The 19,511-nt window shown below is 37.6% G+C and overlaps 1 protein-coding gene across 1 annotated transcript in view; it reads left to right on the top strand.

The window, feature by feature from the left end:
• Positions 1-7,998: 7,998 nt before the first annotated feature.
• Positions 7,999-19,511, top strand: part of LOC150079167 (methionine-R-sulfoxide reductase B1-like) — a 37,978-nt gene continuing 26,465 nt past the window's right edge. The window contains exons 1-2 of the mRNA XM_090382629.1: positions 7,999-8,173; positions 14,563-14,711. Coding sequence (XP_090238755.1) covers positions 8,119-8,173; positions 14,563-14,711 — 204 coding nt within the window. The 5' untranslated portion in view covers positions 7,999-8,118. The remainder of the gene's footprint in view (positions 8,174-14,562; positions 14,712-19,511) is intronic.

Below are 19,511 nucleotides of genomic sequence, written 5' to 3' on the forward strand. Positions count from 1 at the left end.
TTATTTTATTTATTTATTTATTTATTTTATTTAATTTAATTTTTTTTTATTTATTATTATTTTTTTATTTATTTTTTTTATTATTATTATTATTTTATTATTTTTTTTTTGGCTGATGCTGCATAAACTCATACAGTTGCTTTCTTGCATCACATGCCAGTACTACTATTACTACTACTACGTGTAATTACAGACCAGTTAGTTGTCCCAGGACTTAGGAACGTGTATTTCTGCCAGTGAAACTTCCCACTTGCCTTTGAGTGCTATAGTATCGGGTAAGATAATAGTAAAATTAGACTGCTTATTCTGGGGATGGAAATCCATACACGCATTACTCGGTAGGGTTAAGAAGAACATCTTTAGCCGAAACCCAACTGTTGTAGGAAGCTGGATATCCTAACCACTTAACACGTAATTGATGCTCTGCACCCACACGTCGTTCCTTAAGTACTTTTTCAGTAAGATAGACGTCGACAGGCAATGTGTCGTGGATGTTAACAAGCTGTAGTTGTTGCTCATAAAAGATACCTTCGATCGTATCGCCTGTTTTGTCTTGTACTCTGTACACAACTGTCCTTCTTCGTTTCAATACTTGGGATATAGTAAAAATCTCACGACCCCAGAATCCTTTGCGGAAAAGATGAGAACCTGTGCTTAGAACGACACGATCCCCCAGTTTAACTTTAGGAATATGTTCTTTGGGTTTTTTCAATACAATTTCCTGTAGACGTCTTCTTCATTATGCAAAGTGACATCGGCTGGTGGCATTCCTACGGTTCAATGTGGCGTTCGATTATAAGTACAAATGTAGCTACAATGTCGGGAAGAACATGCATATATTTCTTACTTTCAGAATAAGTTATCCATTCAAATATTTTTTCTTTCAGGGTTCGGATGAAACGTTCAGCTATGGCAGCCTTTTTTTCCGATCTAGTAGTATAGAAATTAATGTTAAGAAACTTAAATAATGCTCTCACATCTTTGTTTGTAAATTATTTGCCTTGGTCGCTGTTAAGACTGAATGGCGTTTCTTCCTTGAAAATTGATTTGAATGCCTTTACCATTTGCTTTGATGTTTTATTTCTAAGTGTTCTCACCCAGGCGTATCTTGAAAAGGCATCTATACAGACAAGCAAATAGCAAACTCCGCCATTATCTTCAGACAGATTGTAAACTTCTGCTAAGTCACACAGAAACTTATGGGGTAGTCCTGGAACTATTATTTGGTTTCTAGGAAAATTAACTCTTTGAGGTTTGTGTCTCACATAAGCAGGCTGCTGAGATGACAAGTACTCTATCACGATACGCCTGGGTAATTTTATATGTTTTTGGAATGCATTAACACCACTGAAACTTCCCACGACACTAGGATCGTTGTAATCTTCTAACTTTTTTTTTTTTTTTTTTGTTCTTTTCCAGATGGAGAGTCTTTACTCATACGACAACCAGGAGTACTTGTGGCTTTTATAGTTGTTTTTCTTTGCGCCGTATCCGAGCCGTATCCAACAATAATGCTGTTGTTGTCAAAAGAAGGGGAGTTGATAACTCACGGTTAAGATTTTGTTACTGGTGTAAACATGTCAATAACCACCAACTTGTAATTTTTTTTTATTTGTAAATAAAAATATATCTATTTGAACAATATTGTCTGTCTCTTTTTCTTAGATACTAGAAAATAAGTTTTTAATTTTTTCCATTAATCAATAACCTTAATTTTTTTTTGAGAAGTTACTTTTTAGAAATGTAAAAGGTATTAAATTATTTCAAATGTATAGAGTAAAAATTCAAGTTGCAGATTGGACCAGTAGAAGGTGCCACCGTTTCACGAGGACGGTGAAATAAATAAATATACGCATCAAGACATTTACTTTTCAGGTTTTTTCCAAGACAGAATGTGTCTCTAAACATTGAGAAACAAATTCAACTTGTACAGTTATATGGCTATTGAGTAAAAATATATACATATAAATTTAACCATCAAAAACACAACATTAAACAAAAGTACATAAAATGGAATAAAATCATTAATTTCAGATTCTGAGCTTGCAGATAGAGTCAGAAGATGGCGCCACCTTGCATGGCTATGGTAAAATAAAAAAAAAAAATATATATATATATATATATAAATTTAAACGTCAAATTTCATAAAATGAAATAAAATCATCAAAGTTCATACAATGAAATAAAATCATCAAAGTTCATAAAATAAAATAAAATCAATAATTTCAGATTCTCAGCTTCCAGATAGGATCAGAAGATGGCGCCACCATACTACCTTGCATAGCTATGGGTAAAAATACTGTACAGTATATACTGTATATTTAAACGTCAAAGTACATAAAATGAAATAAAATCCCTTAATTTTCAGATTCTCAGCTTTCAACTTGCAGATGGACTCAACAGATGGCGCCATCATACTGCCTTGCATAGCTATGGGTAAAAAAATATATATATTTAATCATCAAAGCACTAAAATTAAAAAATATAAAATCCTTTAATTTCAGATTCTCACTTTTCAACTTACAGAAAGAATCGATAGATGGCGCCACGCTATCGCGCCAAAATATACATTTAATCCTCAAAAATACATAAATAAAAAGACTGCTCGTTCATACCCCACAACCAATCAGAACAAAGCTCGTATGCAAAATACGAGCTCTCTTGACGTCACCCACATACACACTGTTAAGTATAACAGGCACATTTACACATATTTTTACAACTGAAAGGGTATCGGTGGGGATAAACACCAGTTCGGCAGTAAATACGAAATGGGCTCGAGCCTCGGGAAAAAAAAAATTATATTTAATTAAATAAAAATCTAGCATTTCTCCTCCCGAACAACTAAGCCTCAACCTCGGCACATGCTCGAAACTAAGGCGGCAGCAGCACGAACGAAAATCGATGGCAAAATTCATAGAGCTGAAGTCTGTTAGAACACCAGTCTCAACTACTCACGTTATTTACTCCACAACTTGGATGGTCGTGTAAGGATTTGGCCTCAATAACATGAGGCTCTTGACATAATGCATGTATCAAAAGGCCGATGGAGGCAGTTGTATGGTTTGGAGGCATGTTTCACTGGAAGGCACTTGTACCCCTGGTCATGTGAAACAACGTATCAGTGGTCTATCCACTGTCGTCAACTGCTTGCTGACTAAGTACACCCCACTATGTTACACTTTTTCCCGAATGGCTATGGTGTCTCCCAGGTTACAGTGCATGGTCTGAGAAACACAGTTCTGACTAGCAGCATGTCGATTGGCCTCCGAACTGCTTCGATATCAATCCTATAGAGCACTTGTGGGACACTATGGAAAGGCATATCAGGCATCTGGATACACCAATCACATCTATACCTGCATTGCTGACCGCATTACACACAGCTTAGTTGATCATACCTCCCGAACACTTCCGACATCTTGTTGAATCAATGCCACATCGGATAGCTGCTGTACTGAGGGCAAAAGGAGGATCTATGAAGTATTAGGTAGGTAGTCATAATTCAGTGATCACTCAGTGTATATATGTAATTGTTTTTTTTTCCCTCAGGTTGGGCAGTCTGGGAAATTTTGTCCTTTGGTATTGCACTTCCTCCCATGGACAACCTGTTTGTGCAGAAAGCACTAGATTGTAATACCTGGCCAATGTATACATGCCTAGGGAAGAGCACCAAGTAGCAGATGACCAGGTGTCGTTTTCAATCAGGCCTGTAGACAGTCATATTGTTTCAGCACAGTTGTTAAAATTTGTTAAAGATGGAGTTTGGCTAACAGCTAGGAGCCACCCAAGACATGTTATACATATTTACATATATATTCATTCATACATAATGCTTTTCATAGTTGGTAAGTGAAGCTTTACAAATGGAAAGAGTTTATTATACAGCGTCGGATGTCTGTAAATAGAATGTGTTTGTATCTATGTATATTTGTATACAGACACTCCTCTACTTAAGTAGACACGTACAAAGCACAAAGCTGTTGCTATAACCCCGGGGACTAACATCTGGTGAGTATGGGCTTGGCACACCCAGGGTCCTGAGCTGGATATCATCATTCTTCTCTTTCTTGGTGATTCCCTTCTACTTTTGACTCTCTCTCTCTCTCTCTCTCTCTCTCTCTCTCTCTCTCTCTCTCTCTCTCTCTCTCTCTCTCTCTCTCTCTCTCAGGGTAACTTGGAAATTTTTTTTTCCTGGTGCAGCCTAAGCCTCAGGCTTCCTTGCACCATATGGCTATAAATAATAATAATAATAATAATAATATTCGTTTATAAGAATCAATTTTGAATGTCTTCGTGATATTTTTCTAAAAAACATAAATAAATTTTCAGAATCTTCTCTTCATTCCTATTTTTTGAGCTTCGTAAAGTTGTTACCCCGTATCTCACTTACCGGTATCGTGTTAGTTGCAATTTGTGCGTGCCGTGTTCTTTATTATTGATTGCTTATTTTCTTACTGTTTTAAATTTTATGACCAAAAAAAAAAAAATCCCAGTGAACAGAAATATAAATTAGTTCAACTATTAATTAAGCTAGTATGCAAGCGTAAATTTATTTTTATTTTACTAACCTGTGGGAAATATTCTTCCGATTTTCACGCATGATTTAATTTTGTTAATTGGAGGAAGTAAAGTGTAAATTTGTGTTCTATCTCTTTAATTTTATAGCCTGGATAATATTTTTCTTATTTTCGCTTATTAGATTAAATTAGTTTTGAATAAATACTGTACTATACATTATTATTCATTACTCATTGTATGTTTTTTCAGCCTCATTTATCTAGGTTACAAATTGTAAAATGCTGTATATGATGAAGTTTGTCGAGGGATTATAAACTCGGTGCGTTGTACTGTACTGCATGTGTAGCAGTAGTAGTAGTAGTAGTAGTAGTAGTAGTAGTAGTAGTGGCATGTGATGCAAGAAAACAAGTGTATGAGCTTATGCAGCATCAGCCAAAAAAAAAAAAAAACACACCATTGCCTCCAAATGCCTGTCCAGTTCCTCCTTAAATTTATTCAACCTATCAACTTCCACAACGACAGATGGAAGTTTGTTCCAGCAATTAACCACCCGCTGGCTAAAGGCAGATTTCCACACATCTATTCTACATCTGTCTTTTCTTAATTTGAATTTATGCCACCTTAGATTCGTAATCTGAACAAGTGGAAGGATCCCATCAGAATTCAGCGTGCTCAACCCATTCCAGGCCTTATACACCTCAATCAGATCACCGCGCAGGTGCCTAGTCTCCAGCCACTGCAATTTGCAGAACTTAAGCCTCTCTCTTGGTAAGAGGATCCCTTCATTCCCCTCACCAATCTTGTTGCCCTTCTCTGTACACGCTGAAGTAAATCTACATCCTTCCTAAAATGAAGCCTCCAGACCTGTACGCAGTACTCAAGGTGTGGCCTGACCATTGCCTTATACAGAGGGATAATCACCTCCTTTTCCCTGCTAGCAAAATTCCTATATATCATTGACAAAACCCCATGACCTGCCCTTGCAGCCTGTCTGCATTCTTGTATTTTGTATCTACAAGACTGAAGTTGGACTTAGGTACAAAACGGAATTACGCACATGAAAAAAAACCCGATTAAGTACGTAAGTCAAGAAGTGCCTGTATATGTAAATAAATGTAATATAAATGTAAAAAAAAAAAAAAAAAAAAAATGTGAACCCCTATCACCCTCGGGACGGCCCGCCCCTACATATTATACTGATTGTTGTTATTTGGTTTTTTAGAGCATTAGCAACTAAGGTCATATTGCTCCGGGGATATGCGGTGGTCATTCTCCGACCTTTCCGCATCCTCCATATTTGGTTTATACTGGTGTGCAAAACTTAAGGACCAGTCACGTTTTCACCTATAGCTTCTCATAGGAGTGGCCTGGATATGGGAAAAGCATACCAAAGGAACCTCGTGAGGTACAGAAATGATGAAGGAAACAACAACGGAAACAAAACGGCACAGAGTGACTTTATTCAAAAATGGCAACATAGCACTGGCTGCCATTTTACAGATGCATCACTGCCAAAGATGGAACAAAGGGAAGAGGTGGGAGTACCTCAGTGGGAGATATGGCCACCCCTAATGTTGATGCAGGCTTTGCACCACCTGTCCATACTTAGAACAATGTTGTTGATAAGTTCTTGCGGTAACATTGTCCATTCCTCTGTCAGCACCATCTTCAGCTGGTGAACATTTTCTGGTGGGTGTGGACGTGCCGCGAGACGTCTACGTCTCCCCAGAGCGTCCCATATGTGTTCGATGGGATTTAGATCGGCAGAACGGGCAGGTCAATCCATACGAACAATGTTCTCACTTTCGAAAAGCATATCAACAGTTGCAGTGCGTTGGGGTGTGGCGTTATCATCCATAAACACGAACTCGGGGCCAATGGCACCTCGGAACAGACGCACATGGGGAAGGATTACTTCAGTATATTAGGGTGCACCAGTTACATTACCGCCTTCCAGTATCTGGAGTTGTGTACGTCCATCCATGATAACGCCTCCCTAGATGAGAACGCCTCGACTGCCATATCGATCCCTTTCAATGATGTTTGTGGGATGATACCGTGTGCCAACCGCTCGCCAGATTAGCTGATGTCCAGAATCGTTGCTGAGACTGCATCTACTCTCATCAGTAAAGAGTACCTTAAGTAAAGATTTTGTGGTTGTAACCTTTTGAAATAGTGTTGGTCCTTAGGGGCTGCCGACCAAGAGCTATCATATCTGTCCATGTGTATTATGTACTCATCCACACAATTTATGTTGTGTATGTGAGTTCTCTGGTCGATTTACCTCTTTTTCTGGAAGAAAAATCCGTGTTTCAGATGGAAAATGCCACTCTATCCATTCCTGAGACTGATAGAGTGATGTTTTCCAATCTATTGGTGGAAACAGTGCCGGACGAAGGTATTTCTGCGCTCCAGACAGAATGATTTTTGGTGTCCTTTACTAAGGACATATATATATTTTTTGTCTCATTGTACTGTACTTCTGTTTTGCGCCCCTTAAAGAATGGCGCCTAGTCGCCGCCATTTTCCTATAGGCTCCCAGTACCACAGTTCATATAAGCACAGTCCACCTGAAGAAAATCCCGGTTACAGGAGAGGATTAAGGTCGGTTGAGGTTAAGGCCCCGCGCGCAGAAGAAAATATTGGGCTTAAAAAAAAAGAGAGAGAGATAGGGAAAATAAAAATACATGTTAACCATTTTTTTAAATAAATAAAAAATATTATGTGCTATTAATGTTTTATTTCCAATAAAATTTGAATATAATATATGTATAATAGAAACCCATGTTTAGTCTCTAGAGCAAAGTTTCCGGCATCCTCCTTCCCCCTTCTCCTTCAACCCATGCACGGTACCAAGTACTGTAGGTTTTGATACCTTTCATGTTTGGGGTTTTCATAAAAAAAAAAATAATAATAATAATAATAGCATAATAATAATCACAAAGTTTTGAACTAATAGTTGAACATATTAGTTTAACTATTAGTTGAACTAATATGTTCAACTAATTTGTTGGGGTTTTGCGTGGGTCCTTCAGAAGTCGGGGTCCAGGGCGCGCGCCCGGTGCGCCCGCCGTTAAATCCGCCTCTGCCCGGTTAGAATCCAATCAATTAAGGGAAGAATGTTTACTGGCTATTTTTTATTGGTCTCGGAAAAAGGCTGTGTGGTCTTAATTCCCGGAAACTCGTGCTTTTCGTCAAGCAAACATAAAATCGCATACGGAACGCACGCAATTAATAGACGTAATATGTATGGCATAATGTGGTCTAAGTCTCTGACTAAAACCCTACAACTATAGTAATTATAAAATAACTACTATAGATATATTATCATTAGTAAAGGCATATAATGAAAGAAAGCGAGCTTATGCAGCATCGGCCAAAAAAAAACAAAAAAACTTCTCATTTCACCCATCCATTCACTCCATGTGACTGATCACTCTACCACGTTTTGGTTTTCTCATTCTTGCACGTGGCAAGGCATACGGTGTTTGATTCTACGCTGCAACTTTTATTCTTGTCTCGTTCGTTGAAAATCGCGGTTGTTTCATAACTCCAGCATTTCTTTAAGGTATATCAGCTTTAAGCAAAGTGTTCATTATGGCGTATTGTCTATGGTCTGGAGGAGAGAAATATAAGGATCATTTCGAGCCAGGTAATCCAAGTTTGCAAGACCGTTTCAGTAAATGCTGCTTAGTTGTTATCTAATGATTGTTGTTTAATGTTATGTAACTGATTTTTTTATTGGCCTACCGATGAATTATATATGGATTATAATTATATTAGTGGAAGCAGACCAACATTTTTTTCAATGAGTAAGTAATGAGGGTAATCTGGATTTCAATGTCGGGATTCACGGTCAGCTCGCAAATCACCATTAGCTCTAACCTGGCATGAATTGTATTCTGACGGAGCGGTTCCGACTTGACTGAGCATGCGCGACACTCGCTGTTTCTGCCGGTTTATGTACCGAAAATGTACAATGTACCGCAGTTTGGTTGATTTTTACAAGCTGGTACACTTCCGGTTGCGAGTAGCAGTAAATGATATGCTTAGCCCTCGCTATGGTTAGTATTAGTTATGGTGTTTATCTAATGCCATACCCCTGTTTTAACAGAGGCAAACGAGTTCCCAATTTTAAAACAGCGGTAAGGGGGTAATAAACACCCTATGACTAACCATTGCGGACTATTCATATACTGTGACGTAACGCCTCGCAACCATACCGGAAGGGCAAAAATTTATTTTAGGGTGCAAGATGGCTAAGAGGGGGAAAGCAGTAATTGAGGGGTTGAGTCCGCCACTCGCTGCGTTCCCCCCCCCTCTTCTCCTCGACCGCACGTGGCGGATATCACGTGCCGTAACAGTATGTCGGAGTTGTAAATGAAAAAGAAAGCAAAACGCAATTTTTTTTTAAAAACAATTAACAAAAATTTAGATCCACGTGCAAACTACGATTCTTCTCGCCCGTACATTACTAGACGATTGCACAAGAATTTGATTATAAAAATAAGAGTATAAAAACAGTAAAGGAAGTTGGTAATTATTATTAATTTTTAATTATATCAAGGACATTTTGTATTTCCTAAAAATAATAAGGCTTTTTTTTTGTAATAATTTGTATATGTCACACATTGCAGTGTTACCACTTGACGTATAAGACACACTTCCCTTTCAATCATAAGGTCCTTGCCCTGTGTGCGATACTTACCTTTGTGCCATAAGGTCCTTCTGTGAAAAAAAAAAGCACTTATAATCAGAATTGGCCTGTATATCCATTAAATTTAAGTACAAAGGGAGGTGTGTCACAATCAAATTCTTATATGGTCAGAAAAGTTTCCCAGAATACAGATGAGAACACTGCGATGTATACAAATTATTAAAAATATATACAAATAATCACAAAATATAATCATATTATTTTTAGGTAACACAAAATGCCAGTGTTATAATTAATTAAAAATTGATAATTACCTATTTCCATTATTGTTTTTATAACTATCTACTTTTATTTTTATAACCAAATTCTTATGTAGTCAGGAGATTGTTTTTTATTCTTTCTGAAAACGCATTGAAATAGCTATTTTCCCAGAATACAGATAAGAGGGAAGAAAAAAAATAAAAAAATACTGCAAGTACGTAATACATTTCCAGTGTATAGACCGGTGGTGCAGAGCCATTTTAGTACCTGAGGCAAGAATGAAAAATTGTGCACTACTGTTAATCATGGCAACGTTGCCAATTATTTAATCTTTCTTTTGGTGCCCCTTTCAGCTTTTGATCTGAGTCAAGAGCTTCGTTTGCCTCACCCTTGGCAATGCTCTGATAGACCAGCAGATACAGTGAGTGTTGTGCATGCTCAGTCAAGTCGGAACTGCTCTGTCAGAATCTGATTCACAACAGATTGGAGCTGACCGTGACTAATGACACTAAACTGCAGGATTGCCGTAATGAGTTCTATAGCATAGTGCAAAGGTTCCCAAACTTTCTCGGTTAACAGCACCCTTAGTGTCTCGGTAATTTTTTTACAGTGCCCTAGGCCAAAAGAAATAACTAACAGTTCCGTTTATTAAGTAGTTAGGTCCAAACAACTTAATAAGTAATGTTAAAATTGTGAGCTACCTTGAGCTAGCAGTTTGCATGGTGTCTGACAGATATATTTTTTTTTTTTTTAATGAAAACCCCAAACACAAGAGGTATTGGATTCTATAGTACTTAGTACCATGCTTGGGTTGGAGGTTGAGAAGACGAAAGAAGATATTTGCGACATTAGACTTGAACTTCTGCAGACTAATTTTCAGGAAATATGTATGAAGGAAGGTTGTTCCAGAAAACGGCAGTTGAATGAATAAACGAGGAAGATGAAAAGTTGGTTCTGGGATTTTGGAGTTGGACAGTAAATGGATGTTGGCTGGTGGCGGCACATGTTCGGACTGTTTTGAAAGAGAGAGAGCTGGAATTATTATTATTATTATTTTTATTATTATTATTAGCCATATGGTACAAGGAAGCCTGAGGCTTATGCTGCACCAGCCAAAAAAAATTCCCGAGTTACCCTGAGAGAGAGAGAGAGAGAGAGAGAGAGAGAGAGAGAGAGAGAGAGAGAGAGAGAGAGAGAGAGAGAGAGAGAGAGAGAGAGAGAGAGAGAGAGAGAGAGAGAGAGAGAGAGAAGTAGAAAGGAATCACCAAGAGAAAGAGAAGAATGATGATATCCAGCTCAGGACCCTGGGTTTGCCAAGCCCATACTCACCAGATGTGAGCCCCCGGGGTTAATTATAGAAGCCAATTCAGAAGGACAGTGCCCATGGAAGTATCTGTGGAAAAGGCATGCAACAGAAACAGTATTGTCTGAGACAGAAAGCAGAGAGACTCGGTTAGAGATGAGTAGTAGTAGTAGTGGTGGCATGTGATGCAAGAAAGCATGTGTATGAGCTTATGCAGCATCAGCCAAAAAAAAAAAAAAAAAAAAAATTAACCTAACTGCTCTCTTCTGAATAGAATCTAGAAGCGTGAGAAAGGTTTTGGGAGCACTGCCCCAGATGTGGGAACAATATTCCATGGTAGGGCGGATTTGCGATTTGTACAGAGTGAACAGCTGTTTGGAAGAAAAGTAATCCTAGAGCGAAAGAGAAAACCAAATTTTTTTTTTTTTTAGATGCAGAGGAAGCAATATTTTTAATGTGCTTGTGCCAAGAGAGATTAGAAGTCAGGGTAATCCCCAAAAGAGATATATCATCTTGCCTAGTAATTGGAGTGTCACCAAAGATAAGCATAGGAACAGAAGAATCCTTTTTTGTTAGATATAAGACAGGACTGAGTTTTTTAGAAAGATTGAAATTAGCTAAGTTGTCTTGGCCCCACTGGAGAATTACCTGGAGATTGGAATTTAAGGAATTGGTAGCAGATATTCAAGAAGTTCAAGCTGATTGAGCAGGATAAGGTTTCTCAAACTGGAATGCGGAATGCAATGTGCTATCATTGGTAAAACTATGGATAGGATTTCCAGTCAGTGGAAGAAGGTCATTAATATACAAGAGGAAAAGAGTGGGGGGAAAGAACTGAACCTTGGGGGACACCAGCATTAGTGGAGAAGCTAGAAGACAGAGCCATCTACCGTCACCCTCAGTGAGCAGTCAGAGAGAAAACTGGATAATCAATTACAAAAAACAGTTGGCAAACCATAAGTTGGAATCTTGTTTAGAAGATTTTTATGCCAAACACGATCGAAAGCTTTTGAGATGTCAAGAGCAACTGCTTGTTTCACCAAACCTTTCCATTGAATTTGTCAATAAATGGGTGACATAAGCCAGAATATCACCAGTGGATCGACACTGACAGAATCCATACTGGCGATCGTTGATCAGATGGAAGGTTTCTAGATAGTTTAAGAGTTGGCAGTTAATTGATTTCTCCATTACTTTAGAAAGAGTAGAAGTAATTGCAATGGGACGATAATTGGATGGGAGGGATTTGTTACCCTTTTTAGGAACTGGCTAGATATGAGCAAATTTCCAGGCAGAAGGGAACACACCTTTGGAATAAGAACGTTAAAAAAGCTACAAAAACAGGAGTAAATTCAGGAGCAATGTTTTGAGAAAAAGTGAAGAAATACCATCAGGACCCACCACCACTGCCAAGTTAATCCTTAACTAGTACTAGTATGGTGATGTCTTTCAGACTGCAAGTCATTTAAATTTCCTGCTTGTGTCAGTTTTATTTTAGTCCCAGTATTCTTACAAATTTTTAATCTGCTGGCATATTTTGTTTTTGTGTAATTTATTTTTAAATGCTGATTGTTATTTTTTTTTTGATGTTATTTATTTATTATTTATTTTTAAATGCTGACTGGCTGCGCCATACTATGTACAGGGTTGTTAAAATTAAAGTATCCCTATGTAGAGGGCTCTGGAGAGAGTTCTAAGACTCGCATTGAAGAAAAATTTGGACAACAGGTACAATAAAGAATGCGCTCGTCATTTATTGGGGAAAAAAATTAGTTACAAAATTTGTCACTGTATGGCTCGTAACTGTCTTAGTTATGATAATGCAAATAACTTACGTTATTTGCATAATTGTAAGTTATTGCCACAGTGCCATTTCTCAGCTCTACTGTACTGTATAAAAGCAAAGCAGTCTCTTCAAAATCATACAGTAGATGTTTGCCTGCACTACAGCAGCAATGCCTACAACGTTGTAGGAAAAGGTGCTATTAGTGAAGCTGTACTATCAGAACAGCAACAATGCAGCTGCAGCTATCAGAGAATTCCAGCATGAGAAACACATAAGGTGTGGACCTATGACTGTTTGTGCTGTCCGCAAAATGATTGCGAAATTTGAAGTGACAGGACATTTTGGTGTTCAACCAGGTAGAGGTTGAAAACGAGTGGACTCCTCTCGTGTTGAAAATGTGGCTATGGCTGTCGTGGATTTATCAAGTTAAATTTGAAACTTTCAAATTTAACTCTAACTCAAAACTTTTTTGCAACATTGACCTGTACTTGTTAAGTAAATCTGCAGATCTCCTGCTCTTAATGCCATTAGTGCCAACGTGTACAACAATTATTCAGCATCTGAAGTTTCTTTTTTAAAATAGTGGCTTTTACATGTAATTCATTTCCAGCAAAATTTTTTGTCTCTTCATTGCAGTGACAGTCACATTTCTACCAAAATTTGTGTTATCTTTGCTCTTGTTTTAAAGTGGGAACACTGAAAAATTGCATGTGGGTGAGAAATTGTCTTTACAACAGATGCCCTAATGGCCATATATAGTGCCATATATTCAACATATGGTCTGGCTTTGTAATGAGGCAGAATCCATTGATTCCATAGTCTGCAAATAATAATTACACTGGTCGGCAAAATAAATTTTTTCACTCGTTCCCTGTTAAAATTCCGGGTAATTGTTGTAGATTTGACATTGCTGAATTCAAATATGGCAACCATATTGCTGTAACACGCACCAATTGAAGGGAGAAGGGATTAAAGTCAAAAACTAAGTTTCTAGTAAAAAAGATTACATATATTTTAAGAAAATGTTATGTTACCTGCAATATTAAATATTGAATAATGGGTCTATTAACCTTAATCTATTTACAAAAATGATTACCTGATAACAACACTTATTTTGTAATTTTTTATCTTTTATAATCGTCCATTAGTGTCTCCCATATGAGATTCCAAGAGTAGTCTACCAACATATTTGGACTCCATTTTCCTTGGTATTTTTTTTTTTGTCCATTTGAGAAATGTCTTAGTGAAACCTTTTGCTGTGTTCGTCGGAGACCACTTTCAAGTTTTCAGGAAAAAAGTCTAAATGGGAATGTAGAAAATTAAGCTTTAATGACAGGCTTTGGTTTTCAGTCATTAACCTATGATATTTGAAAACAGGGTGATGAAAACTTTTTAAGCACCTATCTGAATTTTTGAAAATATTTCCTACAAGAATCTGTCAGTTATTTCAGGGAAGAAATTGATGCCGAGTTATGTTACCAGTCATCATTTGGTTGTGAAAACCCAGTGTTACAGAGTTGCTTTTGCAGCAGAAAAGAGAGGAGCATAATCTTTGCTATGACAAGAGAAGATCAGCACAGGCTTTACTATCCTCAAAATGCTTTACGTACCTAATTCTAATATCCTATTTAATATGCAGTCTGCAAACTTATTGAATATGCTCCAGCATCTCCTGGCCACTTTTTCCTTTGAAATTCAATATTTCACAGAATTTGAAATCTGTGAAAAGTTTTTATGATTTTATAGGTTTTTAATACATATGAAAAATTGCTTGAACCACTATAGTGGTTCAAGCAGTAGACAGCTGCAGACACAAAAAACTTAGACTAATGTTGCTGTCTATCTCTACTAACTACTTTTATTCCATTACCATATGATTTGCTGCCCAACTATAGCTTCTTACAGTGTGCTGAAGTATAGCCAGCCTCAGACTTTTCAAACTTCCATGATATACATATACTGCATGTTTTCTATAATTCTGTACAGTAGTAAAGTTTTTTTTTATTTTATTTATTTTTTTTGTTGTTGTTTAAGGTATATATGTGTGTGCCAAGTGTGGTCATAAATTGTTCTCCAGTCGTTGTAAATATGCCCATCATTCTCCTTGGCCTGCATTTACCCAAACAGTGCAAGAGGACAGTGTTATTAAAAAACCAGAGCTTTTAAGACCAAAAGCTTTAAAGGTATGTAATTTATAAATTGTGTTAGGAGCAGTTATGGTGTGAACAAAATGAGTGAACAAGTTTCTATTTCTCTTTAATAACATGTTCTGTATCCATTAATTTCAGCTTTCATTTAAATTCAAAAAAGGTAGATAATGTTTCTTAGGATCAAATAAATGACAAGGACATAATACCTTGAGCAAAAGAAAAATATATTTTAACACAGTGGACTTATACAAAATATAGCTTAATCAGATAAGACCTCTTAAACCTTTCTAACATTACAGTTCTGTTGTCTGTATGTAACTAGCATGCGATGAAAAGTTTTCCAAAGTCTACTTTGTTTCTTTATTTATGCTCAGATTCATATGTTTAGTTTTTTGTAATGTGTTTTGAATTTACCTGTTTTTTTTTTTTTTTTTTTTATTTCTTTATTTTGGGAGTGTGGGATTATAGCCTTTGGAAATAATTAGGAGTTTTAAAATTCAGAGTTATTAGTTCTAAAGACAACAGCTTGGTGTATTTCTTTCATCTGTTATATGTTGAAGCACCTGTATCTGTAATCTGAACATTTGTAAAAACACTTGTAATAATGGCCTATTAATCTAATAATTATTCTAAGGGTTTCCTTTAAGTTTATAGTTTGCATTGATGATCCATTTCTTTCACAAGTTGTTGCAATATTAATATATACAATAATACATGTTTGCATGCCACCATGCACATGACAGTGCACCCAATTGTTGCCATGTGTTATTTACAATGCAAACATAGATTGTATGGATTATGCTTCACAACAATTTTTCTCTAACAAAGTATAAATTGCAATTGCTACTTTCTGTTTCAGACAGAAGCAAAGGGTTTAAAGTTTATAGTTGTATAGAGTTATAACAGGATATAATAGAGAATGAAATAGTTTCACTCGCCTCTATCTAATTCACATGTTTAAATTAATTACAGGGCTAAATAACTTTACAGTGAGTATTTACTTTTTTATGTATTCATCTCAAATTAAAAAAATAATAATAACTGTTTAATTAGGAGCTAAATGGTTAGCTATTAAAATTGTTTTCTTAAAGATCAACATTTTAGATATCCATTTTACCTTTTGAGTTACTTGAATGTTCTGAGGTTATTTAGCCAGGAGGAGAACTCTCCCCCTCTACATTTCTTAAACTAGGCTTGTGGGGAACTCACTAGGATTTATACCTATTAAGTAAGAAATTTTCTGTTTGGCTACTGAATGAAAAAAGAATGGGTTACTAACCAGATTAGGTAACTTATGAGCAGAATACTTATCACTATGGTAGAACAAACTGGTTGATATATATATATATATCAGCCGAAATGTCATCTGTGTCAGCCATGCCCTCACTGTACCGGCTGGTAATAAAGTAAGTTACGCTATTCAGGAGACCCTAGTGTCAAAACGGGTAGAGTTGGAGCTGTGAAAATCGGTGGGTGTCATTTAGGGTATGGGGAAACGATTTGAAGAAAAAATGTTAGTTCAAATTTCCACCACCAGGGGGAAACGGCACTGCACATATGTAAAAGTTGTCATTTACTTCAAGACATGCTGCTTACGCCACCAACAATAACCATTATGGCTCTTACCAAAAAGGAACATGCGCTTTTAATAAAACTGTTCTACCAGAATAATAGTAGTGCTAATGCAGCACTACGTGAATATCAGAAACTTAAAGGTTTGCATAAAGGACCTCTGATATCAGTGGGGCTTCGAAAACTAATAAAGACATTTGAAGCGACGGGGAGTTAGGTGTGATTCCCGGCAGGGGACAACCACATAACAGAAAGGAGGTAGTGGAAGTTTTGTTTGTTATTTGTTTTTAAGGCGCATTAGCAACTAAGGCCATATTGCTCCGGGGATATGCGGTGGTCATTCCCTGACCTTTCCGCATTCTCTGTATTTGGTAGGCACGGGCTCAAATCCCGGTCTAATCACAAAGCATGTGCTACACACTGCTGCTCCTGCCCACCTGGCTATGGAGGTGCCAGGAAGTGGCAGTTGCAGTGGTCAGAATGCGAAACACTACAAGTCTGTAGTTCCTGCCAGAGGTGGGTCAAGAGACTTGAACCTTCCTTGGTCTACTGTACATAAAGTGCTTCGATTAATTTTACGCTGGTTCCCGTACAAGATTCACGTAGTGCAAGAACTAGTCTTGTGATCAGCAACAATGAGTAGACTTTGCTCTACAATTTCTGGCTCGTATGGAACTTGATGATACATGGGCTCCAGTGATCTTGTGGTCTGATGAGACACGTTTCACTCTTCATGGAGCTGTAAATGCACAAAACTGCCACATATGGGTAACTTCACATCCATCTGCTGTGCATGAAAGACCACTACAAAGTCCATACATTACAGCAGGGTGTGGATTCACAGCAGAGTTTATAATCGGACTTTTTTTTTTTTTTTTTTTTTTTTTTTGAGTCTACACCTCGTGGACCTGTAAGGTACTAGTGCCTGGTACTGCGCTCTTCTAAGAGATCACATTATTCCCGCTCTGCAAGAAAGACAGTGCTTGGAGACCGTAGTGTTCGTGCAAGATGGTGCCCCTCCCTACGTTGGTCAACAAGTGAAGGAACTGCTGCATTCTACATTTGGAAATGATCGCATCATTTCTAGAGACTTTCCTGCAGTTCTGGCCAGCCCTCAATCCCTGTAAATTCTAGCTATGGGGATACCTGAATGAGAGAGTTTACTGTGGCAGCATACAGATGTTTTTCGATTTGAAAGCAAGCATTAAACAGCATGTAGCCAACATCTTCAATGAGATACTACTCGAAGCTGTGTCACACACAATCCTCTGTTTTCAAAATGTCATTTCAAGTGAAGGAAAGCACATAGAACAATATCTGTAGATTTCTAAGTTCTGATATTAAAATCTAATCCTAAGCTCAATATTCCATCTCATGTTTACAGTGCCAGTTTCTCCCCTAGTGGCAGAAATTTGAACTATTTTTTTTTTCTTCTATAAAGCGCTTCTCCATACCCAAAATGACATAGCCATCGATTTTCACTGTGCTATCTCTAACCATTTTGACACTCAGGTCTCCTGGATAAGGAAACTTATTTTATACCCTCCCGGTACTTGTCAAGGTCAGGAAGATACACAGGCAAAATATGCTTTTGGAACAGCCAAGAGAGGTACTATCATGATTGTTCAGTGATATAAGTTTAATGGCAAAGAAGTGAAATTAACATGTGAAGTAGGGTGTTAAATAATAGAATAGCAGATATCCCAGAAACGAGAGAATGAATACAGAGGAGCTACACCTAAAACAGTAATTACAAATTAATTTTTCCGAAGAATAAGTTGAGTGCAACAAATGTGTAGCAATATCTTTTGGGGCTAATGTGAAAGAAGGTTTGATTTGCTCAAGGCATTATGTAGGGGAGTTATGTGGACAATATTTAAGGTGAAGAGTTAAGTGATAAAATTTTTTTGTGCGTGTGACCCAGTTGAAGGCACAAAAACTGAAATAGAACAGTTAGCATTAGCAAAGGCACATGATGCAAGAAAGCAAGCTTATATAGCATCAGCCAAAAAAAAAAAAAAAAAACCCCTTATTTCACCCATCCACTCACTGCAAACGTTTGTCAAGTTCTGCCTTGAATCTCTTTAAGCTATCAACTTCTACAACGACAGATGGAAGTTTGTTCCAGCAACCAACCACCCGCTGGCTAAAGGTAAACTTCTGCCATCTATCCTACAACCTTCTTTCCTCAATTTGAATTTATGCCCTCTCAGGCGATTATTGAGAGCCAGAGGAAGAATCCCATCAGCATTGAGCATGCTCAAACCATTCAAGGCTTTATACACCTCAATCAGATCACCTCGCAGGTGCCTAGTCTCCAGACACTGTAATTTGCAAAACTTAAGCCTTTCTTCGTATTTTTTTGTGCGTGTGACCCTTTGTTCCATTCACTAATCTTGTTACCCTTCTCTGTACTTGTTCCAACAACTCTACATCCTTCTTAAAATGAAGCCTCCAGACGTGTATACAGTACTCAAGGTGTGGTCTGACCATTGCCTTATACAAGGGGATAATCACCTCCTTATCCCTGCTAGAAAAATTCCTGAATATCATTGACAAGACACCATGAGCTACTCTTGCAAACTGTCTGCACTGGTCAGAAAACTTCATATCTGCCTGCACAATTACCCCCAGGTCCTTTTCATTCTCTACCACTGTCAGTGTGTTACCACAGAGTTGATACATTACTCTGGGATTACTGCTTCCAATATATAGTACTTTACATTTGTCAATGTTAAACTTCATTTGCCACCTCTCAGCCCATCTGCTCAACTTTTCTAGATCCTGTTCCAGCAGTGTACTGTCAACCCTGCTAACCTTCGTATCATCTGCAAACTTGGACATTAAGCCTGATATACCACTATCAATATCATTTATAAATACAGAAAACAACAATGGACCCAACACTGAACCCTGAGGGACTCCACTAATAACATTAGTCCACGAAGAGCAGTGTCCATTGATTACCACTCTCTGTCTTCTCCTGCCGACCAGGCTAACCGGGTGGGTAAAGTGCCTGCCTGGCAACCCAAAGGTTGCGGGTTCGAATCCCACCTTGGGCTTGGATCAGAGTAGGAGGTGCAATATGGTCACAGAAGCCGATGCACCAACAACTAACAAAAAAATAATAATAATAATAAAATATGTCTTCTCCCACTCAACCATCTCTTTATCCATTGCAGCAATTTGCCTCCAATGTAACACTGCTCCAATTTGTGCAACAGTCTTCCATGTGCAACAGTATCAAAGGCTTTTCTAAGA

The sequence above is a fragment of the Mastigoproctus giganteus genome, chromosome 10, assembly GCF_048544385.1.
Source record: "Mastigoproctus giganteus isolate SK-2022 chromosome 10, ASM4854438v1, whole genome shotgun sequence".
NCBI classification, from domain to species: Eukaryota; Metazoa; Arthropoda; class Arachnida; order Uropygi; family Thelyphonidae; genus Mastigoproctus; species Mastigoproctus giganteus.